At 53.3% G+C, this 24,907-nt stretch overlaps 1 protein-coding gene across 5 annotated transcripts in view; it reads right to left on the bottom strand.

The window, feature by feature from the left end:
* Window positions 1-10,002: 10,002 nt before the first annotated feature.
* Window positions 10,003-24,907, bottom strand: part of RPS6KA2 (ribosomal protein S6 kinase A2) — a gene marked incomplete at its 5' end in the record, with an annotated part of 372,896 nt that continues 357,991 nt past the window's right edge. For all 5 annotated transcript variants that reach the window (XM_082404538.1, XM_082404539.1, XM_082404540.1 and 2 more), the window contains 6 exons: window positions 10,003-13,074; window positions 13,747-13,884; window positions 17,567-17,684; window positions 18,920-18,996; window positions 21,817-21,978; window positions 23,480-23,638. In XM_082404538.1, coding sequence (XP_082260664.1) covers window positions 12,949-13,074; window positions 13,747-13,884; window positions 17,567-17,684; window positions 18,920-18,996; window positions 21,817-21,978; window positions 23,480-23,638 — 780 coding nt within the window. In that variant the 3' untranslated portion in view covers window positions 10,003-12,948. The remainder of the gene's footprint in view (window positions 13,075-13,746; window positions 13,885-17,566; window positions 17,685-18,919; window positions 18,997-21,816; window positions 21,979-23,479; window positions 23,639-24,907) is intronic.

Raw genomic sequence — 24,907 nt, 5'->3', positions numbered from 1 at the left:
TACTCTTGTTTCAACTCAGTCGTGTTAACCTTAACGTCAAAGGTTAGTTACTGCCTGACTTCCCTGGTGGCGCAGTGGTTAAAAATCCGCCTGCCAACGCAGGGGACACGGGTTTGAGCCCTAGTCCGGGAAGATCCCACATGCCATGAAGCAGCTAAGCCCATGCGCCACAGCTACTGAGCCTGTGCTCTGGAGCCCGCGAGCCACAACTACTGAACCTGTGTGCTGCAACTACTGAAGCCTGCGCCTAGAGCCTGTGCTCCGCAATAAGAGAAGCCACCACAATGAGAAGCCCGTGCACCACAACTAGAGAAAGCCTGCGTGCAGCAGCGAAGACCCAACACAGCCAAAAATAAAATATAAATAAATAAATTTAAAAAAAAAAAGGTTAGTTATTGCCTAAATGGAAAAGCATCTCTTTAGTTTGAGGGTAGTTTTTGCAGTTAATTTACATAATGCTGTTTATTACTATTAAAATGTTCTGCCTATGTATTCATGTTAGGAAAGCTTTGTAAAATCATTATTATTGATTTGTAGTCCAAAAATTTCAATTGCAAATAAATTCTCATACCTGTCTAGCTAGGACACAAATGTGAAAAAATTCACTTTTTAAAAAAAAAAATTTTTTTTTATTTATCTGGTTGTGCTGGGTCTTCGTTGCGGCATGCAAACTCTTAGTTGCAGCACGCATGTGGGAGCGAACCCGGGCCCCCTGCGTTGGGAGCGCGGAGTCTTAACCACTGCGCCACCGGGAAAGTCCCCCCTAAATTCACATTTTAAGTGAAGTTGTTAAGCTTCAGGTTTAGCTCATTCATATGCAGTGTGATGCTGGGGGGAAAACACAAATCACACAGCTGTTCGTTGCCTTTGATTACTGAATATTTGGCAAACGGTCCCTTTATTTCAAGAAATCCTTGAACTGGAGGTAAAGTAGGAGTAAAACTCTGCCAGTGAGTGCTGGCGCACGTCATTACTTCCTTGTCTTTAACGGGTTCGTTCAACAAATCCATTAAACTGAGGATGAGTCATAGCGTTGGCACACATTTAAGGAACAATTAAAAAACAACTATTTATGACACTCTTCGCAGTGTCTGCTTCAGAAAACCGAATGTGAATATTTTCAATAGGCATCACGCAACGGCAAAAAGCAATAAGAGAAATAACAGTGTCATGTTTTAAAATTCCAGGGACTTCCCTGGTGGCGCAGTGGTTAAGAATCTGCCTGCCAATGCAGGGGACACGGGTTCGAGCCCTGGTCCGGGAAGATCCCACATGCTGTGGAGCAACTAAGCACGTGGGCCACAACTACTGAGCCCACGTGCCACAACTACTGAAGCCCGTGGGCCTAGAGCCCGTGCTCCGCAACAAGAGAAGCCACTGCAATGAGAAGCCCACACACCACAACGAAGAGTAGCCCCCGCTTGCCACAACTAGAGAAAGCCCGCGCTCAGCAACGAAGACCCAAAGCAGCTGAAATAAATAAATAAATAAATAATTCCCCAAAATTCCTGATTTCAGCTAACATAGTTGGAGCACCATCCATTGTGTTAGAAATTACACCCGTTTTTTTCACCTGTAGCTGACACTCTAAAAGATCCCAAAATGCCCACCTTGGGCTCTATTTTCCAGGCCACGAATTGGCAACATTCCTTTCTACCTTTGCAAGTCTGCTATTGGCCTGGTACGTGGCTTCAGCCTTGGACCAGCCCATGCCATCTTCCGTCATTTCATATCTCGTTCCATATTCGAGTTGTTTAGGTGCGTTTTAGATCCGTTTATTATCATTACCTTTTAAAAACCTAAATGATGTTTCGAGCAATTGAAAAATGGGTGTACTCTGAATACATAATATTGGCAGCTTGCCACCAATTTTTCATGAATATGAATTTTCTTTATCATAACATGCAGTACCCACTCTGCTGTATCAGTTGCTAGTTTCTTCAAGACACATTACAGATCATTTCCTCTGATGCCCCATCCTGGTTTCTTCTTGTTTTACCTGCAGAACACCCCACAAGCTCTGACAGCTTTCCACAGCGGTGCCTCATCTCAGCCTGAAGCCAGTGGGCTGGGAGCCTGGATTCTAAAGGCTCCAGCTAGGCCTCAGTTAACACATCTTCTAAATGGGAGAAAGGACAGAGATTAAAGTAGCTAGTGGCATTGTGGCGTAGTTGAAGTGCATACCCTATCAGGATAATGCGGTTACACAGATTAGTCACAAACACTGAAACACAGGATAAGATCAATCAATTTCTTCAGAAATCTTTCACCCACAAAATGGGTTAAAGTTTGTCTGGGTTAAGTCTATTGACTTGACCTCAAAGACACTTCCACATGGGCCATGCCCTGTGGTCTGGATTGCAGTTCTGAGTGGCGAATCTAAAAGCTAATATTTGGTCTGTCCTCATCTGTTATCCTCGGCCTAGTCTACGCTTCAAAAGAGAAGATGCAGCTTTACAGGACTGTATGCTGATCAAGCAAACTCTAGTGTCCTTGGGTCATTTAACTGTAGGAGACATTGCCTGCAACAGCAATAAGTTACTCTGGACGTCTCCACTGAGAGAGAGAGGGAACCTGTGTGGCACCTCCCGTGGCCCCCACGTGTCACGCAGCTCCCCTCCTGGGGGGAGAAACAGGACGGCCCCAACTTCACTTCACTTTCCCTTCACCGAAGCCCCTGAGACAGGACAGGTCCTCACGCAGCTCTGAATAGCCCAGGGTTTGAGCCTGCGGCTTCCAGGTGCCAGAGGGAACGTGCTTTTCTATTTTCACACACAGCTGGTCCCGGCTGTGGAAATGAAGTCTTCAGTGACTTTGGGTGGGGTAGGGAGCGGGAGGAAGGGGAGGTTTTCTCTATCTAGTGACCCCAGATCTTACATGGCCCCCCCGCCGTCTCTGCGCTGCTCCCCACGCTGGTCCGCCTCCAGTCTCCATCCGTCCCACGGGTGCTGCCTGAGGGCCCGGGAGATGCCAGGTGGCGCACCTGAGGTTCAGGGAAACACAGACAGGTGGGGACTCTGCTCACATTCCAGCAGGAGAAGCAGAGAGACAGACAGACAGACAGACACGGAGACAGAGAGAACAAATTAATGCACTTCTGCCAAGTGCCGGGGGGGCAAGGCAGGGCGATGAGATAGAGCAGGCCGTGGCCAGGGCAGGCTAGGCGGGCCCGCTGCTGCTTTGGGTGGGATCATCGCAGAAAGCCTCTCTGAGAAGCTGAGGCCTGAATCCCGAGCAGGAGCCGCTAGGGAAGGGTGTCCGGGCCGAGGAGACGGACGGACGGCAGAGAGGACCAAAACTCCTTTCGTTAGAGAAACAGCTGGGAGTCAGGGTGAGAGACGGGGGTGGGTGGCCCAGCACAGGTGTGTCGTGTCAGCTGGTGTCTCCGCCCCTGGCACCTTCCCCATGGCCCCCGGGGAGGCCTCCCTGACTGGCTGAGCCCAGCTCCTAGACAGCCCTGTGCGATCAGCCGGCCCCCATCAGGCTTCTTCACCCAGCAGCCGTGGGCTCGCCCAGCGCCCGTCACCGTGGACCCGCCCAGTGTCGTTTCTGCCCAAGGGGCTCAGAGCAAAGGGGGCACAGGGAGCTGAATGCTGCACCCCCCCAATCCATGTGGTGAACCCTAACCCCGTGTGATGGCGTGTGGAGGGGGGCCTTGGGGAGGGGCTTAGCGCTAGACGGGATCATGGGGAGGGGCTCTTACAAGATGAAGGGACCAGAGCCTTCTCTGAACCAGGAAGCGGGTCCCCACCAGACACCGCGTGGGCGGGCGCCCCGACCTTAGACCCCCGGCCCCCTGAACTGCCTGCTGCTTCAGCCCCCAGCCTGAGGAATTCTGCCTGAAGGCTGATGCCCCCGGGATTCAGGGTCCTGCCCAGCTTCCTTAAGGCCTGTGCTGGTGTCAGGGTAGGACGGCGCCGGGGCCGCCCGCGGAGAGGTCACCGCGCGGGGACTGGGGTGTGGTCCTGGCCCAGGCGGTGGGCACTGAGACACTGCAGTTGTGGGGCTTTTCTCTGTCGGGCCCCAGGGGCTGGAGAAGGAGGGGCGCAGGTGCTGGTGGGACCCAGCGGGCCATGAGCACCCCGTGTCTTGGCTTTGCCTGTGCCTTTGGGCGCTGCAGGTGGGGGGCGAGGGGGAGTGTTTCCCTGGGGACACAAATGCGGCTCTATCAAACCGGTCTGCCAGATGCCACCAGGCTGCGTCGCAGGCCAAGAGCTGTCAGCGCGTGGTGACCTCTCCTGAAGAGCCGGCGGTGGACGAGGGCTCCTGCTGCGGTGGGGAGGGAGGGGGCTCCCACAGACAGCTCGCCCAGCGGGGAATATTGATGGGAGACCGGGGACCCCACAGTGAGAGCTGCCAGAGGCAGAGAACGCCAGACACAGGCCCAGACGAAAAGGAAGACAAGAGTCCCAGCCAGCTCGGATGCCAGTGAGGGGAGAGGACCAGGGAGTTGGGCGCAGGAGGTGGCCAGGGAGCCACCAGGGCTCTGCCAGCAGCCTTGGGATGAGGGGGTAGAGTGCACTGTCTCTGGCTGTGCATCTTCCCGGCCTGCTCTCCAGAAAGTTCTGCAAAGTACTTACTCCTCTATAATAATTCCCTTTCTGCTTAAACTTGCTAAAGTGGATTCTCTTGTTTGTAACTAAGACTCCTGACCAATGTACTAGAACAGTGCCATCCAGTGGAACTTCCTGCCTTCATGGAAATGTTCTAGAATCTGGGCTGTCCAACCCGGGAGCCCTGGCCTCCTGCGGCCGTGGGGCACTTGAAATGTGGCCGGTGTGGCCACAGAACCGAATTTTGACTTTTATTTAATTTTAAGCGATTTAAATTTAAATAGACAACCGTGACGGGGGCGCACCCTATTGGACGGTACGGAATTATAAAGTTAAGGTGGGGTGCGCCTCGAGATTAGCTGAGAACACACCGGCCAAGGTCATGGGAGTCAAATACCAGATAAATAGGCTGGACTTTCTCCAGAAGAACCAGAGCTGCTGAAGCTCTTCCTTTAACACAGTAAAGGAATACGGGCACCACTGTCTGTTGATAGAATTTTAAGCCTCAGCGTGTACAATGGGCTTGGGGGGCAGTGCTGCACCGGGGTGCCCAGTCAGGAGGTCACTGAGGCTGCCCAGGTGAGCAGAGAGAAGCGGGGATAACGGGAATGAAAGGAAGCCCCGGCTCAGGAGGCGAACCCGCAGGATCTGAAGGTTGATGACGTGGGAAGGGATGGGGGAGAGGCTCTGGACCAAAGGATGGGTCCATCTCTGGATGGATCCTTTGGAAATGGTGTGAGTCAAAGTGTTTCCACTGAGTTCGGGAATCAGGAAGGAGCAACAAGGTTTGGGAGGCTGGGGTGAAGACGTAGGTTCAGGATTGATGAACCAGGATGAAATGCTTGTCAAACGTCCGCGTGGCGATGAGCAGCCTGCAGTGGCCAGCAGCTCGGGTGTCCAGCCAGGGCAGGACTTGGTTGTTTTTGGAACTTAGAGCCACGCATGGTATTCTGCGTCTCCAACAGGGCCGATCCATGGATGCTTTAAAAATACAGGTAGGCTCCAAACCTATTGTCTGAGCATCTCTCCTTGGTGGTTACCAGAGTCACTGATTCACAGCCATTTTCACCATCAAAGACCTTTTTTGAAATTGTTTTTCCTATAGACCTGTTTTAAGAAAGACTGTCTAATAAAGATATATTTGTTAAGTAACTTTTCTGCTCCTCTAGAGGAGTATTTTAATAGGGAAATTTTAAAATTTCCCCTATGTGTGAGATAACTAAAGTTAATGTAAAACCAACCAAAGCTCAGAGGAGCCTGACGTGTTGCCGTGTAGGTTTCTGGTGTGTAAATTTATGCTTCTCACACAGCTTTTGGCAACGTTGACATAGATCTCAGACGCCCAGTTCTGCCGAGAGCTCAGGTTGGCAGTCCCTGACCGGGTATAAGGAGCCAGGGGCAGGATCGGGGACAGCTGCCATCCCCCCACCGTCCCAGGGAAGCTGCGATCTGGGAGGGGTGCCGGGGAGGGAGGGGACACTTTCAACACCTGCAGGGCCCACACTGTGCTCTAGTGGCACATTGTGACAATTGCAAACTCACTGAAAGCCCCTGCTCTGTGCCCGAGGCTGTAGTGAAGCTTTGGGAGGAGGAAATGAACTCATGTGACCCTCCCTGCCCTGCAGTGCCTGGCCCCACCGCCGTGTGCTGACCCACTGGTGACGCCTTCTCCGACCCTGTTTGAATTTGCCCACCGCTGACCCCTTGTCCTCTGTTTCTCCCACAGTGCTCAGTACCCTTCGAGAGCCACATCCTCTGTGTGATTTGTTTCTTCTGTTTCCCCTCACTAGGAAAAAGGCTGATGGAGGGCAGAGAGCTTTGTCTGCTTCCCTGGTGCCTGGCGAAGAGCTGGTGTCAGGAAATGTTTGTGTGAATGAACCAGTAGCTCGAGAGCCGTCCGACGGAGAACCTCCCCGACTGTGGCTCAGGGCGCTGCCCTTCCTGGACAGCACCGGACACCCCCTGCGGTGGGCCTTCCCCTTTCAGCGCCTCCATCAGCCATCAGGAGCCTGAGACCCCCGCCCAGGGGTCACTGCCTTCTCCCATTTCCGCAGCGGGTCCTGGAAGGTTTTGTTGGAGGAAATGGAAGTCTGGAGTCACTAGAACTTTCCGGGGATGTGGGAGCCTCGAGTCTCAGCCTGTGAACTGTGGTCTGGGAGGCGTACTGACCTCTGGCTTCCTTTTGTCTAAAATGTCAGGGACAGTCGCTTGTCCGGTTCCTGTGAGGCCAACGTTTATTATTTTATTGTTAATCTTCTCAAGGGCTTAGACATTAAACTTTCACTACTGTTCATATCAAAGTCTTTCAGATCGAGTTCTATGTGAGTCTGGATTACTTTGGATGTTTTCCAGGTTTCACTGGGGATATTTTGTAACTAGGCGAGAGTTTACATTGTTAGCAAAACCTTAGGCTCTAAAAATGTGTTTTAAAGTTATGTAAAGAGATTAACTCTGATCTTATTTCTCTTAAGAAAATCTTTTCTTTAGTCTGAACACTTACCTTTTCAACTGTTATTTAGGACTAAAAACAAACCTGATTGATCCAGTTTCCAAGTCCATAAAGAAGCAGAGTTTGTAAGTCTGTGGGTTTTGACGTGTCTCTGTGTGATCAAAGTTTCCAATTTCACAATCTATCCCTCAGCCCAAAGCAGAACCCAGGAGAGCTGAGATCAGGGGCCAAACTGGCTTCCTATTCCCTCAGGAAAGAAAACCCCGTGTGATAAAATTTGGGGAAAACACCGGAATAAACAGAACTTGCTGCCAACAGTGATGTTTCAGAGCTAAAACCACAGCTATGATCTGGAAATCTTGGCTTTCTTGCCCAAGCTCAGGTGTGATAAAAACAGCATACTGAAGATTGTTTCTCTGCCAAACATTTATTTGATGTTTCTCCTCATCATGGTAAAGTGACAAACACATGCCCAAGTTGGACATATGTCGTAAATGAGTGTTCTTGATTTTAGATCCTGAATTATAGCCATTATCGGGGAATCAATTAAATAAAATTCAAAAGTCATGGGCTCAACATTGAAAGGTTGGTAATATCTGTTGCTGAGAAGAACCAGCACATCTTAAGGATTAGTGTACGTTTTGAATTCCCTTCCTGAATAAAATGGCAAGTCTCCTCGGTCTGCTCTGCTTTTCCCTCAGAGCGCACGGCACCTTGGCACCTACTCTTTATGTATTGTTACCGGCTTACTTTCTCTCCCCTGCTGGAAGCTTCGCGTCACCAGAGGAGGGACCTGCTCTGTGGCTGCTGAACCTCCTAGGACAGCGACGGGCGTATGCTCCAAGCGCAGGAAATGTGTTTTGACTGAGCAAATCTCTGCTATGAGGGATCATCTGCTCAGTCTGAGTTTCCACATGTCAGTGACGAAATGACTGTCACTGTGTGAAAGCCCTGACAAGCTGAAACAGCTGGGGCGGCTGTCCTCCCGTCAGTGGAGGTGCCCTCGACCCTTGTACGGCCAAGGAATCCGAGCCGTGGGACGGGGACGTGTCCACACCACACTGGCAGCAGAGCCCGACCCCATGCCCAGCCTCTGACTCGGGATCCTGAGTCACGAGCTGCCCTGCGATCTGCCCTCATACACGAGATTTACTCATTTTACCTAGGAGGTCACAGACCGGATAAAACACCAGGGATTTGGTGGGCGGCATGATTGGGTGACCCGGGGGCTGCCTTAGAAACCAGGAGCCCAGGTCCGAGGCTCCCTTACCCGCCTCATGTTTCCAGCATCTTGCGAAGCAAATACGGCTAATGGTCTGGGTTGGCATTACTTAGGACAAATGGCAAGCTGGATTTGCAAGTATAGACACAATGCTCTGCATGAAAGGTACCCGGAGGACTAGGTCACATCCTGCAAAAGACGGACGTGTGCGCTTGCGGCTGAGTTAGCAGGACGTCCCCGGAGACATCGCACAGCCGGGGAGACGGGATTGCGTCCCCATCCCGGGCAAAGGATGGCCGTTTGCCTGCAGCCCTTTATAAATGACTGGTGTTTCCCAAGTCGGGCCCCGGCTGTCACACAGCCCTCTGGGCAACCCTTGGCCTGGGCCACGCTCCACCACCCCCGTGAGACCGGGGGGCCAGGGGACTGACGCACACGGGGTCTTGCTGTTTGCTATGGGGGTGGGTGGGCTCTGACCCGGAGTCTCGTGTCTCGGTCCGGCATCCACGAGGCTGCGGCAGGTGACGTGTCAGCTTCTGAGAAAGCAAAGCCCCAAAGCATCACAGTTCCTGAATCTCGTCCCCCTGTGAACCACACACCGGCTGAAACGTGTGGCCAGATCTTCACTGGCCCGGCAGACAGAGTGACGGGCCCCGCGAAGATGTCACGTGCTGGTCCCGGGGCAAAGGGGAGCTGAGGTGGCAGGTAGAATTCAGGTGGCTAACCAGCTGGCCTTACAGTAGGGAGCGTGTCCTGGGTGCTCCAGGTGGGTGACAAATGTGAGGACCGTAGCTTCGGCCCCTGTGGCTGGCTCTGAGGCTGGAGGGAGGGACCAGGAGCCTCCGGACACTGGAAAAGGGCTGGAAAAGGTCTCCCCTGGAGCCCCCAGAAGGAATGCAGCCCTGCCCACACCCTGATTTCACCCCATGGGACCCATCTCGGACTTGTGACCTCCAGAACTATCACATAATGAATTGTTCAGCACCACCAGGTTAAGGGAATTTATCACAGTGGCAATAGAAGAGAACACACATCGGATATAAGAGATGCTTTCTCCAATTCAATCTCTTCCAGGTGGCGTTTTCTGAGCACGCTCTGGGGCAGCAGGAGAAAGAATTCCTTGGGCGTTATTGTTGGCCCTGAAATTCAACACTGCTCCTGCACCGTGAGGCTGTAGGATCTCGGGAAGATCCCTCAGCTGCTGGGGAAGCAGCCCCCAACACGATGGCAGAGATGTGTGCGTGGGGGGGCCCACCGGCTGACACGCGCAGGTTAGGAACTGACCAAAAGGGAAGAAGAGATTAGGCTGCAGAGCTCACGACCGACAGCGTAGCTTCTCGTTTTATTTCTGTACGAAGAAAAGATGGGCGTGAGGCGGCAGGTGGTACACCCAGGAGAGACCGCGGGGATGGCGCCCAGCAGCCACCCGGGCCACCTGCTTCGCTACCAACACGACCATCCCGTCTCCTGCCGGGCTGCACGGGGAGCGGACACACACTCACGTGCTCACACGTGCACACGCGCACCACAACGCACTTGGGCACGCGCTTACACACCCACACGTGCATGCACGCGCGCCCCCGTGCATGCACAACTCTCAGGGTGGGGGGACGGCCGTGCCGCCCGCCCCCACGAAGAGGCCAGCTGGTGGCAGCAGAGGCTGGGAGCAGCCGGAAGGCGGTGCAAGGGGAGGGGGAGGGCCGGGTAAGAAGCTCACCTGCAGACTGTTATTCGTGACAGTATAGAAAGTCCAATATCACAGTTATGCTAGAAAAATATTACACTTCATAAAACCCATGTTTATTAAAAAAATCTATTCAGAAAGTCTGGAAAGCGTAATAAATATCGTAGAGTGGCCGCCCATCTCCAACATAAAATATAAAGCGTGAACACGAGAGTCCCCTGTAAACACGGACACGGGCAGGGACACAAAGTGCTGGCGGTGTCCTCGGGGGAGGGCGGGCTCGGCCGCAGCTGGCAGGTCTCTTCCCGGTGACGCCCTGAGCCTGTGGGTGGCTTCTCCTCGTCACTCAGGACCTGCGGCGTCCTTTCCATTCTAGAATCCCACGGCTCTCGGAGCGGTGAGGGCCACCAAACCACGTGGGAGAGGACAAGTGCAGATCAGATTCCTCCTGTGCTGGAGGGACCCAGTGAAGCAAGGTCACCACCCCAGAGCGGCGCTGGGTCACGCCGTTAATGAGCGGGACTGGCTCGCATCGGAGCCATGACCACTCAGAGCCCTGACAGCCTTCCACACGGCGACACACACGCGGGTAGTTTGAAACCACGACCGACTGCCCTTGGGGAACAAGTGAAATCTCACTCTTGCCCAGTGTGACGTGGGGGGCAGCATCGGGCAAAGCTCTCCCTCCGGGGGGCATCAGGTGTTTCTCTTAAAGTGGGCGGGCGCCGGGGTGGATGAGACTATAGTGGGAGCCACGGAGGGGACCGGCAGGGCCGCAGGCCTGAGACCCCGGGCTCGGGTTTATCACAACCAAGTCTGTGGTTCTGGTGATCCAGAGGGGGTCTGACTCTACAGGAGGGCAGGGCAGCCAGTTAACTTGCTGGGCTGTCACACCACGTGTGCAAATCCCGCGAGGCCTTGCGTGACTGGTGGAGGTGCCCCGTACAGGTGAATAACGCGGTGATCGCACCTTCATTCACATACCGACTGCCGGTTAGGAAGCCCAGCCACTGGCCACTTAAGACCTAAGCCAGTTCAATTAAAAACAGGCTCTCAGCTTCTCTAGGCTGCCTCTCTGCAGAAGGGTTTCAAGTACCACTTTGTTTTGGAGAAGGGTGAGGGAGTGGAGGTATCTTAGGGCATTCGAGTTGGTTCAGCAGAGCCGGGGGCGCCCCTGCCACGGGCGGGGTCCGGTGCGGGGCGAGTCCCGGGATCCCCGCGGGGTTCTGAACGGTCAGAACTGAGGCTGCACACGTAAGGGGGCTGGTGTGACACACAGAGGACACGCGCTGGCTGCTCTCCCAGCCGTGCTTCATCTCTGTCTCTCCGTTCTGTCCGCTTCCATCACAACACACGGACTTCAGGCAAACCAACAACGTGCCAACAAGCCCAGGACAGAGGCCCAAGAGGCTGATGGGCCGGACGTTGCCTGTGCGGCAAAAACAAGATACAAGGGCCACTGTCGATTTCTGGGAGGGCAAAATCTGTGACCTGGGACTACCCAGGTTTTCCTAAGTTTCTAATGACAGACAAAATAGTTCTGACCTAAAACAAAACTGTTGTGGGTGGAAGTCTTTTGAGCCTTGGGAAAAAGCACTTTCTATTGAGAAACAGGAGAAGTGCCCAAGAGGGCTTTGTGGGAAAACAGGTACATGAATCTGTCCCCACCTTTTTATTCCTTGTGGTTCTGAGGGAAAAAAAAAATGGCTCACGGGATAATTAAAGCTTCTGCGATACGTTTATATTTTCAGGTCTGAAAACCATTAGACCGAGCTAGGGAGCTATTTTTTAGAAGGAGGCATTGTTTTTGTTTTGGTCGGTCGAGTTGGGTACCAGAGTGAGTTGAAACGGAGGGACTTTGAAAAATTGTCTTCTTGGTGAAAACCCGGCTGAGACCAACAGGAGCTCCCCCTCCCCCCGAGGGCAGGGGGTGCCCAGCGATGCTGGCCAGTCACAGCTCGGTGGGCAAGGGCCCTCCGGTCAGCTGGTCGGTGGCCCCCTGCCTCGGGGCCGGCTGGGAGGACACAGGCCTCTGTCCTCCAGGCCCCGGCGGTGGCTCGCCCTGCATCACACCCACTCCTGTGTTCACACGCCCCGGGGGAAACATCAAATAGCCCTGACATGTCAGGTGAGGACAGACCTGTGCAACAGAAACACAAAGCACGCCACGAAAGCACAGCTTCCACAAAGGGCGCCCCTGCTCTCGGCAACGCACCCTCCGCTCCCCTCTGGCCCCGGGCGGGGGGCAGGGGTCTCCAGGGGACCCGAGAAGGGACCGACGGGAGGCAACCCAACTGAGGGCTCCCACGGGCCACAGGCTTTCCACGAAAGGGGAAAGCCAGCGCTCAGGGAAGCCCAGGCCCTCTCGGAAGCTCGGGGCGGCCGCGGCGACCCTTGAGCCGGGGCGGGAGCGAGAAGCAGCCGCTCCTGCAGCCCCGGTCCTCAGGAGAACGCGAAAACGTGGGCACAAGTTTGGCTGGCTCCCTCCCGGGGACGCGAGCGATTCTCGTGAAACGCGGCCACCGAGGCGAAGCTGCCGCCCCCGGTGCTGGGGTGGCCTCGCCCCATCAGATGTGCAACAGGAGAGACGCGGGGGCCTCAGTCCCACGTGGGGGGCAATGAGACAAGGGCTCTTTGGATCATCTGGAGGGACCAGGCGTCTGCTCCTAGGCGCCCTGTGCCCACCGGTCACTCAGCCGTGGGCAAGGGCAGAGGCGCAGAAGCCGGGCCCCCAGGGCTCTGCCGTTAACCGTCACCTTCACACCGTGACACCTGGGCTGTGTGTGCCGGGAATCAGACCAGGCTGCCGACTTTGTAACTGGGAAACACGTCTCTCCACGGAAACACAAGCCGTGACCGCGCGAGACCCACGGGCCGGAGGGGCCTCCAGGTGCTTGGCACGGTCCGCGGCAGGAGGACTCCGTCTGGTGGGCTGGGGGCGGAGGTGGCAAGGTCGGCACAGCCCCGCGTCGGGAGGTCACCCGCCCGGATCCTCTCCGGCCGCGTGAGGAGGTGCAGGATGGGCGGGCGCTGGGCTCGGCTACAGCCGCGTAGACGTGAGTCTCTTCATGCCCCGGCGCTGGGCCAGGCTGGAGGACAACACAGGCTCCAGCCGCGGGGCCTGGGGGGCTCTGTTGAGAGCGAGGTAGGTGGCGGCCATCGCTCCCTGCAACACAAGGGAGTGGCGGTGACGCGGTGCCGCCCCCCACCCGGCCCCCCACCCGGCCTGGGCCCCGGGAGGCCTTCCTTCAGGACCACGGAGCTCCGGCTCTTAAACATCAGGGTGTAGTTCTGAGTGCCGTGTCCACCCGCCCCCCCCACCCCATCCGCGAACCGTGCGGTGACTTGGGGTAGACGCTTGGGGCTCACGGGGAGCCCCGGGGTGAGGTCCTCCCAGCCCCCGATCTGCTCTGCGGCTGCTGGGTCCCTGGGGTGCCCTCCTGGCAATGGCACCCCAGCTCTGCCCATCTTGAGGAGCCAGGCCCAACCTGGGTGACTGGGCTCCTGGAGCACCTCTAAACCCTCGGATGGTCTTGAATGGGCGGCTCCCAGCAGGAGAACCCCAGCCGCTGCACGGCTGGGGGCAGTGCACACCTCCCCGAAGAGGGTCCCCACCCGTTCTGTGTTAACAGAAGTTGTCGCTTATTCAGAGTCTGGCACGTGATCGCATGTATGGCGTGAACCAAGTAACCGTCAATACACCTGGGATGCCTGTCTGGGCCTGTTACTGGTTCCCTTCCGGCACCCTGTGGCCCCTGGGGTTAGCCGTGCAGGTATCGGAGCAGCTTTTCCGGAGCCCCGCTCCCACCCTTTTGCCGCGGGGACCGGCGGTCGGTACCTTCACCAAGTGCACGTCTTGTCTGCTGAGCTGGTTTGGGGACAGGTACTCTCTGTTCACCACCCACGGGTGTCTGAGCACTTGAACCGCGGTCAGGCGCTGGTGAGGGTCCACGTGGAGCATCTTGGACACGACATCCTGTGGGGGGAGGGCGGGGGGGGAGGGGAGTGAGCGCCGCTGCTTCTCTGAGCTTCCCAGCAGGAGTCCCCTCCTCCTCCTCGCGGAGAAACCTAACCACCGAGCTGAGAGTGAAGCTCCGCACCCGGGGCCAAACGTCTACCTCCAGGTTTAGACATATGTGAAGTTTTTTAAAGTTTTAACCATCGTCAACTTGGTGGACCACCCCAGGTGTATACAGTATTAAAGATTTTATGTCTGAAGAGAAATCAAATGCGGAGACGTTCAATAGCGGGTGTAAGTTACTGAAATATTATTTGAATAAAAACGATAACCTTCCAAAGGGAGAAGCTGAGATAATGACTATCCCACGGATATAAACCAATCATAACAATGTCCTCGGTTACATTTTATCACATATAATACATATTACTATCCTCAAATCCACAAATATTTGCTACAAATAATCACCAACTGTGGAATTAACAATCTGTTGCCATTACTTGTGTCCAAAGGGGCTCATGTTCCATAGAGGTGATTTTCTTATTTGATTGTAACGTAATAGCAACAAAAACTCCTACAATGGGTTTAAGGACTGAGCTCCACTTTAGATTTACATGTGGCAATACATGCAAATGTGTGTACCTACATGTACACACATGTACAATTAGAAATGTGATTGGCGTCTGCATGGAATTCATGAGACTGTCTTCACACGCTTCAGGCACCTGCTCTTGTGAGCCATCAGGGCTGTCCTTGGGGGAAGGAGGGTGAATGTTACATCCCTGTTTTGTAGGTGAAGACGTGATGTGTATATTTGTTCACCAAGTGCCCAAGGAAGAGCCTCGGCGAGAGTCCATGCTTTTCCACTAGCCTCCTCTCCTTCCTTTACTGTTCCCATCACATTCCAAAATGAGATGAAATCAGTTAGAGTATCTGTATAATGTGAAGTTGAACCACTCAACAGAATTTGTGGTCATCAACCGCCACGAAGAAATATTATACACTAATACAATATCCTTCTTCTACAGAGAAATACAATGCCTTTTAATATTTGATAACATTAATCTTGGTAACTTCTTGAAACAAATATCTCCTGGAAGGACTGTTCTCCCCATTTCCACGTGTAAACAATGAAAGCAGGGAGACCCTTACTGACTGGCTCAAGACCTCACAGTAGGGAATTCCCTGGCGGTCCAGTGGTGAGGACTCCGCACTGTCACTGCCGAGGGCAGGGGTTCAGTCTCTGGTTGGGGAACTAAGATCCTGCAAGCTGCGTGGTGAGGCCAAAAAAAAAAAAAGCTCACAGTAAAGCAGTGTGTTTTTATACAGTGCATGCAGGAGGCAGATAAAGTATTATAAAAACATACAAATCTGTAGGCTTTGCCTGTTTTTGGAGGATTGGAGGTTTTGTGTGGTGAGCACAGAGAGGGGAAAGGCACAGGGGAATGAGCGAGGGCAAGATATGGCAGGGAAGGAGCAGGGAGAAGTCGGCAAAAGGTCCTGGGAGGCAGCGAAACCCTCTCCCTGCAGCTGTGACCTTGGTAACGTGTCCTGTACTTGACGGACTCCTTTCCTGCTAACTTTTCCCTGCCCCCTACTCCTGCTTGAAATCACCTCTCAAAGAAACCAACAGCACCCAACTCCTGGTCTGTGGCTCTACTGTGGGAACTGGAACTAAGACAATTCCCATACCCATTCAAAACAGAGTGGATGGAAGGAGCACTGCGGGTGTCAGGGTGTGACACAGGGGAAGTGCTCATTAAATGCCAGCTGCCATTACCTCCACCGTCACCTCCACCACTTCCTCCACCATGACCTTCACCATCTCCTCCACCATAACCTTCACCATCACCTCCACTGTGGCCTCCACCACTTCCTCCACCATGACCTTCACCATCACCTCCACTGTTCCCACCATCTCCTCCACCATGACCTCCACCATGACCTTCACCATCACCTCCACTGTTCCCACCATCTCCTCCACCATGACCTCCACCATGACCTTCACCATCACCTCCACTGTTCCCACCATCTCCTCCACCATGACCTCCACCATCTCCTCCACCATGACCTCCACCATCTCCTCCACCATGACCTTCACCATCACCTCCACCGTTCCCACCATCTCCTCCACCATGACCTCCACCATCTCCTCCACCATGACCTCCACCATCTCCTCCACCATGACCTTCACCATCACCTCCACCATTCCCACCATCTCCTCCACCATGACCTTCACCATCTGCTCCACCATGACCTTCACCATCACCTCCACCACTTCCTCCACCATGACCTTCACCATTCCCATCATCTCCACCATGACCTTCACCACCACATCCACCATCTCTTCCACCATGACCTTCACCATCACCTCCACAATTTCCCATCACCTCCTCCACCATGACCTTCACCATCACCTCCGTCATCTCCTCTGCCATCTCCACCATCCTCTTCACCACCTTCATCACCTCCATCATCTCCTCCACCATCACTGTATGAGGTCACACAGAGATGGTAATGGCAGAGCTGGAATCAGAACCCCAGAATTTCTCCTCCTCTGGTCATTTTATAGAAACACAGGAAATAGACTGTTGATGCTGTTTCTTACTGTGGTTGGACTATAATTTGCTATTTGATTAGAGAGGAATTCCAAGTCTGATGGACAGAGAAACAGGGCTGGTCACAAATGGTGCAGCTGCAGAGAAGCCCCAATTCAAAGTATTTTTTAATGACAGAAATACACCCCTGTACCAGAGCTCTACTTGATCAGTCTGCGAACATTCAGGGCAATCATTTTGCAACATCCCTAAAAGTGTGATGGTTAATTTTCTGCATCAACTTGGTTAGGCCATGGTACCCAGTGTTTGGTCAAACACCCGTCTGTCTTATAATAATTATAAATGGAGTACAATCTTTAAAACTTGTGAATCACTATGTTGTACACCTGAAACTTACATAATCAACTATACTTCAATGAAAAAAAAGAAAAACAAAACAAAACAAAGAACACTCGTCTAGAGAACTCCCTGGTGGTCCAGTGGTTAGGACTGCGCTTTCACTGCCAAGGGTGCAGGTTCGATTCCTGGTTGGGGAAGTAAGATCCCACAGGCCGTGTGGTGAGGCCAACACACACTCCCCCCCCCAAAAAAAGAACCAATAGTGGTCTAGATGTTTCTGTGAAGGTGACATTAACAATTAAATCTGTCAACTTCTCCATAATGTGCGTGGGCTTCATCCAATCAGTTGAAGGTCTTAAGTGAAAAAAGACTGAAGTCCCCGAGGAAAAGGGAATTCTGCCAGAAGACGGCCTTTGGACGAGAGCTGCAACATCTACTCTTCCCTGAGTCTCCAGGCTTCTGGCCTGCCCTATAGATTTTGGACTTGCCTCCACAATTCCATAAAAATAAATCTCTCACCCTCTGTCTTAGTCTCTCTCTGTCTCTGTCTCTATACATACACATCCTATTGGTTCTGTATCTCTGGAGAACCCTAATACACCAAGACTGTAGAAAATGTGAAAAGTGCTATGAAATATTTTTGCAAAATTTCTTTTTTTTGGCTGTGTGTCTTAAAAAAATCTATGAGTATAAAATATCTATATTATTTACACGAGAAGTATCCTCTCGTATTGCTCAAAGATAAAATGGTTACTGCAGAATCTCCACGCCTAAGAAGTAAGAGCACCGGGCAATGTACTCACCTTTGCCGCGTCAGATATGGAATCCCAGTTTCCCCCGGAAAGCGCGTATTTCCCGCTGCCAATCCTTGCCAAGATATCCTCAGGGGTGTCATCTGGTCCGTTTGCAAAAGGGGTAAATCTGTGTGATGAGAGAATTTGTGGTAATGAGCTTCCATTTTATAATCTAAGATAAAGTTCATTTTGCCTCTTTGTTGTAAACAGAATAATTTTTTCTTTCCCATCATGCCCCAAATCCAGGATTCATGGTAAAGTGTAATTTATTTCTTACTGCTGTGTCTCTTTTCCTTACTCGGCCAGTGAAGAAAGTTCTGTGGACCCAAGGATGAGCCTTTCTGGACCGTTTCTGGCTTCCCCGGTGACAGTGTGGTACAGTGGTTTGCCCCGGTGATGCGGTTTCCATGGTGACAGTGTGGTATATAGTGGATGGGAGCCTGGGATTTGAAGTCTGAGAGACCCATGGTCGATCTATTACCAACTCCGGCTTCTCTGACAAATGAATTTTTTGAACCTCAATTGCAAAATGGGCAGAATAATACACTCGCAGGGATCTACAGCAGCGGTACGCACCAACACACACCAAATGCAAACGGTTCTTGCCCCACTGCAAGCGTGTGATAGATGTTTATTGTCGTTCCTCCACATAAGCCAGGGCGGGTCAGTGTAGCCTCCCCAGAAGGGAAATTATATGTAATTCTAACGCACTTCCTTCAGTGGCAGGGTTTGTGCTCCTAGTTTATGTATTGGCAAAGTAAGCACCAGAAGAATCACAAAGTGTGGGATTGGGAAGAAACTGCAGGGCCTCCTTTGCTATTGCAGCCCTCAGGGCACGGCCCCAGGCTCACCGGGGCTCCCCCTCCACTGCGACACTAGTCACCGATTGACTAGGAAATACCTCACTGAGGCCACGCAAAAAGCAGGCCATTCTCAGTCGCTCTTGTGATTCACCGGGAGCAGAGCTAGCGAGGGTGAATCTACGACCCAGAGCCTGGGCTGCCTGCCTCTTCGCTGCTGCTTCCTGGCTCGAGAAGATGTTTGGAAGGAAAGATGCTGTGACCTCTGCAGAGGGTGCGTGGTGCAGAGGCGAGAACGCGGACCCGTGGTCAGAGGCTTGGGTTTTTGTTGATGAGCTGAGCTGAGCCGTGGAGCCCCAGTTCCCTAATTCCAGAGACACACTTGACGACAAGGCATGAATTCCTGCCCTTGCTCTCTGGTTGTCCTGCAGGGGCCTCGGGAGACTGAACTCAAGGCCTGTAGGTGTGGGCCCACACCCGTGCACAGGGACAGGCCCACAAGGGCCAGCAGCCTCGGCAGGGGTGCCCTGAGCGCCGACAGCCACGTGAGGGTTTGCGTTACCCCGCCAGCATGGTGTACAGCAGGATCCCCAGACTCCAGATGTCACAAGCCGCGTCATAGCCTTGCCGCTTCAGGACCTGCCAGCGGAAAAGCAGACGACGGATAAGCACTTGGCAGGGAAAATTCAAGGTCACAGCATGTTGCTGTGATGGGTCCATAACCCCGGCGGGGGTGGGGGGGATGGCTGGGGATGAGGGGTGACTTCAGTGGGACTGTCGTTTATCGCCGCAAAGCCAACCCTAATTCCCTGCAGTAGGATTCCCCAAAGACGCGCGCACACAGGGAGCCCTGGCTCTTGCCAGATACACGACAGACTGGAAAGGAAACATTTAATTTTTAAGGCAGAAGAATTTTGGGAGCTCCCTGGTGGCCTAGCGGTTAGGATTCCGGGCTTTCACTGTGGTGGCCCAGGTTCAATCCTTGGTCGGGGAACTGAGATCCTGCAAGCCGTGCGGTGTGGCAAAAACCAAAACCAAACCAAAACAAAACAGAAGAATTTCTTTTTACTCTGGTGACGTATACTTGGCATAACGTCTCCCATCTTTGCCGTTTTTAGGCGTACGGTTGAGTGACAGAGTGACAGAGTGACAGAGTGACAGAGTGACAGAGTGACAGAGTGACAGAGTGACAGAGTGACAGAGGAGTGACAGAGTGACAGAGTGACAGAGTGACAGAGTGACAGAGTGACAGAGTGACAGAGTGACAGAGGAGTGACAGAGTGACAGAGTGACAGAGTGACAGAGTGACAGAGTGACAGAGTGACAGAGGAGTGACAGAGTGACAGAGTGACAGAGTGACAGAGTGACAGAGTGACAGAGTGACAGAGGAGTGACACTAGGTACGTTCATATTGTCATAGTGCTGGGCAGCCGTCAGCATCACCCGTCCACACGACTCTTTCCCTTTTGCAAAGCTGAAGCTCTGTCCCCATGAAACAACAACGTCCCCTCCCCTCCCCCCAGCCCCTGGGAACTACCATGTAACTTTCTGTCTCTATGAATTTGCCAACTCTAGGTCCCTCATATAAGAGGAATCACATAATTGTCCTTTTCTTTCTGGCGTATCACACTCAACACAGTGTCCTCAAGGTTCATCCATGTCGTGGCATAGGACAGGATTTCCCTCTTTTTTAAGGCTAATGCTCCACCGTACCGCCCATCCATCGATGGACACTTGGGTTGTTTCCACCTTTTCGCTGCTGTGAACGCGGGTGGACAGATATCTGTTCTTGCCTCTGCTTTCGACTCTTCTGGGTTTGTACCCAGAGGTGGAGTTGCTTGGTCACCTGGTAATTCTGTGTTTGAGTTTCTGAGGACTAGTTAACACGGGAGAGTTTTCATGCGTCCCAGGATCACACACTTCAGGGGAGGGCAATCCTCTGATACGTTTACAGTTGAATAACAGTAAAGAAAGCAGCACAAGCACTCTGGGCGACTGCAGGTTATTGGATTGACATTGACCGTGAAGTCAGGAGAGCCGTGTTCAATTTCCTTAGACACAAGGGCCGGGATCTTTGTACCTCAGGCGTGGTGCCTGCAGCATGGTAGGTCACCGAGGCATGTGAACACACCAAGAGTTCGGTGTTCAAGCCCTTGCCCATGTTCACTAGCTGAGTGGTCTTCAAAGTCCCTTCAACACATGGAGTCTGGTTTTTTCTGAATCTGTGAGGTGTCTGTGGCTAACAGTATCTACCCTGCCCACTTCATGTGGCATAGGAGGATAAAAGCAAAAAATACTGGTAAAAGTGCTCAGTAAATGGTAAAGTAATATACCAACGTAAGGTAGTCTCTAATCACTAAAACCAATACTATTAACATTAGTAGCGATCAAATAGGCAATAATATTGCTCAAATAGAACCAGATTGTTCTTAAAGGGGTTACAGGTGGCATCTGGACAGCCTCATGATGGCCCCAGCTGCGTATCCATCCGTATCCTGGCAGGCATGTGGACATCTTCCTCGTGGACCACTGGCCATGGTCACCTTGTGGACACCACCTGGGTCAGCTCTCAGCTCACAGACTGGCCACTAGGGGCCAGCATGCCTCTCTCTTAGGACTTTCTGTACCTGTCACTGCACCCACCAGGGCCACTCTGGAGCAGCTTCAACCACCAGAAGGATCCACGCAGAACCTAGTGTCTGTTTTCATTCCTGACCGCCCCCCCTGCGCCACCCCCCCCGCCCCCATCAGCAATGTCAGCCTTTTCTGTTTCCAGTCCTGTTCTCACCAGCATCTCAGGTTTGGCTGCTTTTCTAAAAAGCAAGAAACTGGATTTGTCTTCACAAACACAACAGTGACTTCAGCACCTACCGGAAATGATCCCCAGGAGCCTGAAAAGGGCACAGCACATACGAGATGTGCTGCCGAGGTCTCTGATTCCCTGAGAAGAGGGGGCGGGAGGGAGGTCCCTCAGGATTCACGTGCGTTCTCATCCGCAAATCTTGGCGGAACCCTAACATTCAATCCCATAGCACCTGACTCGCTTCTGGAGCTTTGGAAAACAATCTGGAGCAAGAACTCTGGCACCAAGTAAGTCCACGCACGTGCACTCTCTCCTGGTGCAGCTGTTGGGGAGATTTCTGATCCCAGGTGACCCACTGGCTCCCTTCCTGGTTGCAGGAGAGACTGACGCATTATTTCTCACCGCAACTCCTAACAGACAGGCAGATTTGATCAAAATCATCTAGAGCACAATGACAATTCTATGCGCAAACCTCACCGTTACAAATTTTACGAATAGGAAATAAAATGATAAAATAACTGTGTTTGAGCAAAAAAAAGACCGAAGCTTCTCATTTCTACCCTCTAGAATTACTGCTGACTCCAATACACCAAACTGTGCAGTTGCTTTGAAAGTAGGAAAGGGCCGTCTCCCTGCTGGCTCAGTGGGCCTCTCACCTCCGGGGCAACGAAGTTGGCTGTGTAGCAGGGGGTCATCAGCAGCCCATTCTCGGCTCGCAGCTGCTTGGCAAACCCGAAGTCACAGATTCGGATAGATTCAGGGTTTCCAGACTCGTCCATATACAGAATATTGCTTGGCTTCAGGTCCCGATGAACAACCTGGAGAGGCACAAGGAATTACGCCTAAGCTGGGGCCCAGGATGGAGCAGGAGAGAGAAGCGGGGATGCACTCAGGAGATAAGGGTTTATTTGGAGTCGTTTATTCTGGGCAGGTCCTGAGGCAGGAAGCAATCGGCTGGGATGCTCTAATCTCTGTAGGTCCTCCCCCCTCTCTTTCTCTCACACTGACACTCAAAAATCGAGGACCCCACCTAAGCCCCTCAGATGGTGAGTATTTGGATGAATAAATAAGTAAGCATGTGTCCACGATCAGGGAGGCCCGCTGGGGCCATCGCACAGACAGACACTGGTGGTGAGCTCAGTAACATGAATGGAAGATTTCTAAAGATAAACATCTGCTGTGTGATGCCACGTTCCAGCGGGCAGGTGTCGGGCACCCCAGCGGGTGACGCAGACAAGGAGCCTCTGTCATGTGCACACGGCCAGCGGACAGAAATCCGAGAGCCGCATCTGTGCGGAGTGAGCGTCAGGGCGCTCTGAGCACCAAGGACGGGCCGGCAACACCTCAAAGCACAGCGGCTATTCAGCTGTTTAGGGCACAAAGCGGTTTCTTCTGAAGGGGACAGAGGCCGATTGTAAGAACACGTGGTGTGCCTGCATATGGCTTGGGCCCACGTGTCTCATTGTCCTGCTAATACCCAGGGAGAGGACAGAGAAGGGAGCTTAAAGGGCCACGGCCGGCAGCCGGCCTACAGGCCTGGCTCCGATGGCCAGGAAACAAAAGACTTCAGTTCCAGGTCTATTGCCCCCCCTCGTGCAACAGAAGCCAATCTGCAAAACCATCATCTGAAGGGCTGCTTCTACAGTCTGACCGTCCTGGGAAATGACCATCGTGCGGCCCTGGAGGAATGTCCTGGTCAGACGGGGCTGCATTTTAAAAGCTGACAGCCACACGTGCACGGTTGGCCAGGGAAGCACTGCTGCTTCCTGGGAGGTGCTGAGAAGGTGGGGGTCCGGGGCTGAGGGCAAGGGGTCTAGAAGCACGGTGCTGGGTTAGAACCTGGCTGTGCGTGCAGCGTTGGGCGCGATATGCAACCCTTCTGTGCTCTGGTCTCCTCATCTGTGAAATGGGTGTGATCCAGAGTCTAGAACTGCCCAGACGAAGAGCTTAGAGCAGCACCTGGAACCCTCAGTGGTCACTGTCATTTTGTCACCATATTCCTTGGCATTGGTGGAGGAATTCAGTTCTCAACAGGGCAACTGGCGAACAGTCCAAATTTCCCTTTATCAAGCCCAAACTACTTTTTTGCTCTACCTGGTCTCGGTGAATTTAATTTCTTGACCTAGCTCCTGGACACACCGCGTGTGTGCCTAAAATCATTTAGACCCAAGAGGGATGGTTGTGATTCACAAGGAAGACGAGGACACCTGAGTTCCCAGCTCCTGAGCCCGCGGATTCTCAGCGCCCCCGGGTCCCGCTCCTCCTCTGTCCTCCCCCCCGCCCCCGAGACGCGCGGCTGCCCGGGGGGCGGGGCCTTACCCCCTGGGAGTGGAGGTAGTCCATGGTCTTGGTGATGGTGCACAGCACGTCGCTGGCCTCCCGCTCCGAGAAGTACCTCTGCCGCAGGATACGGTCCAGCAGCTCCCCGCCCCGCATCAGCTCCATCACCAGGTACACGAACTTCCCGTCGTCGTAGACCTGGGGGTGGGGCGGGAGAGCACAAGGCCTCAGGGACCTCGCGGGCCTGCTGGCCGCTGGGAAAGAGGGGCCGCCCTGGCAGGGGCAGGGGCAGGGGGCGCGTCAGTGCAGAGGGCCTGGAGTCTCAGTGTTCCCCTGGGAGCAGACGCAAGACTTCTGTAGAAAACGAGGGAGGATTTCCTAGGCATGCCAGACGAGGCTCTTCTTGGGGAAAAAACAGCTTTAATGATCTGCTGCTGGGCAGGGCATGGGTCAGCAGGGCTGAGAGCTGCGTGGATGGATTCAGCTGCCGTGAACCCTGGTACCGCCCCGCCTCCGGGAGAGCGACGTTCAGACTGACAACGCGGATGCTGGCCCAGCCCCAGGGGGCAGCGTTCCCCAGGGCCGTGCTTTTCAAACCTTAAGGAGCAGGTTGACAGGCCGGCCAGACCCAGCAGGTCCGGGGTGGGTGGGGAGCCTGACCCCGGGGGCCCTCTATGCGGCTGTGCCCTGTGAGGGGGGACAAGCCCTGGGAGTCCGGGAGGAGAGGAGGTAGGAGGGCTGATCTGCTTGTATTTCAGAAAAGCAGTACATAAAGAGAGCTTTAGTCATACTAGCGTTAATCTCCTGAACTTAAAAGACAAACCAAACCAACAAGCTCTGGGTCTCTGTCAGGCCGATGGCCCAGCAGAGGGGCCGCCCAAGTGCTGAGAAGAACCAGAGGGAAATGGTGCAAAGCACCTAACTACGGTGACTTTCTCGCTTCCAAGTCAATGATTTCAGAACAAATCACTAAAACAATCTGGCTGGCACGGAGCTCAATAAACGATGTGAAGTTGATCTTGTTGTATTCATTTCTGAGTTTATGATCAAATGCGCTACTTTCGAGAATGTGCCCAGGGTGATGTCACTCATCCGAAAGAGAGTCAGAGCTCTTCGGGAGTTTTCAAATTCGCTGATTTCTGTTTGTGGATCTTCGCATACGCACGACAAAGGAAACAGCAAGGGGACTGATCTTGTGCGGGGGAGCTGACTTGAGACCCACAGGAATGCAGCTGGGCTTCACTTCAAGCTGTGTTCACACAAGGCCTGTTTCACGCTTTCCTCAGAACTGAATTGGCATTTGGAAGGCCTCTTACTCCAGGCATTTATGGGGCCCGAAGGAAATGGAGGTGGCCCAGTATTTTGAGGTTTGGGGTTCACGATGCTGGGATCACTCTGGAGGTGGAGAGGAAGACGAGGCTCTCTCCCCTGCCTGACCCCCGAGGCCCGGCCCTAGGCCCCTGTGGA

The sequence above is a fragment of the Balaenoptera borealis genome (assembly GCF_965194805.1).
Source record: "Balaenoptera borealis genome assembly, chromosome: 9".
NCBI lineage: Eukaryota > Metazoa > Chordata > Mammalia > Artiodactyla > Balaenopteridae > Balaenoptera > Balaenoptera borealis.
Note: the sequence above shows the minus strand (reverse complement) of the source record. Positions and strands in the feature narration are given on the sequence as shown.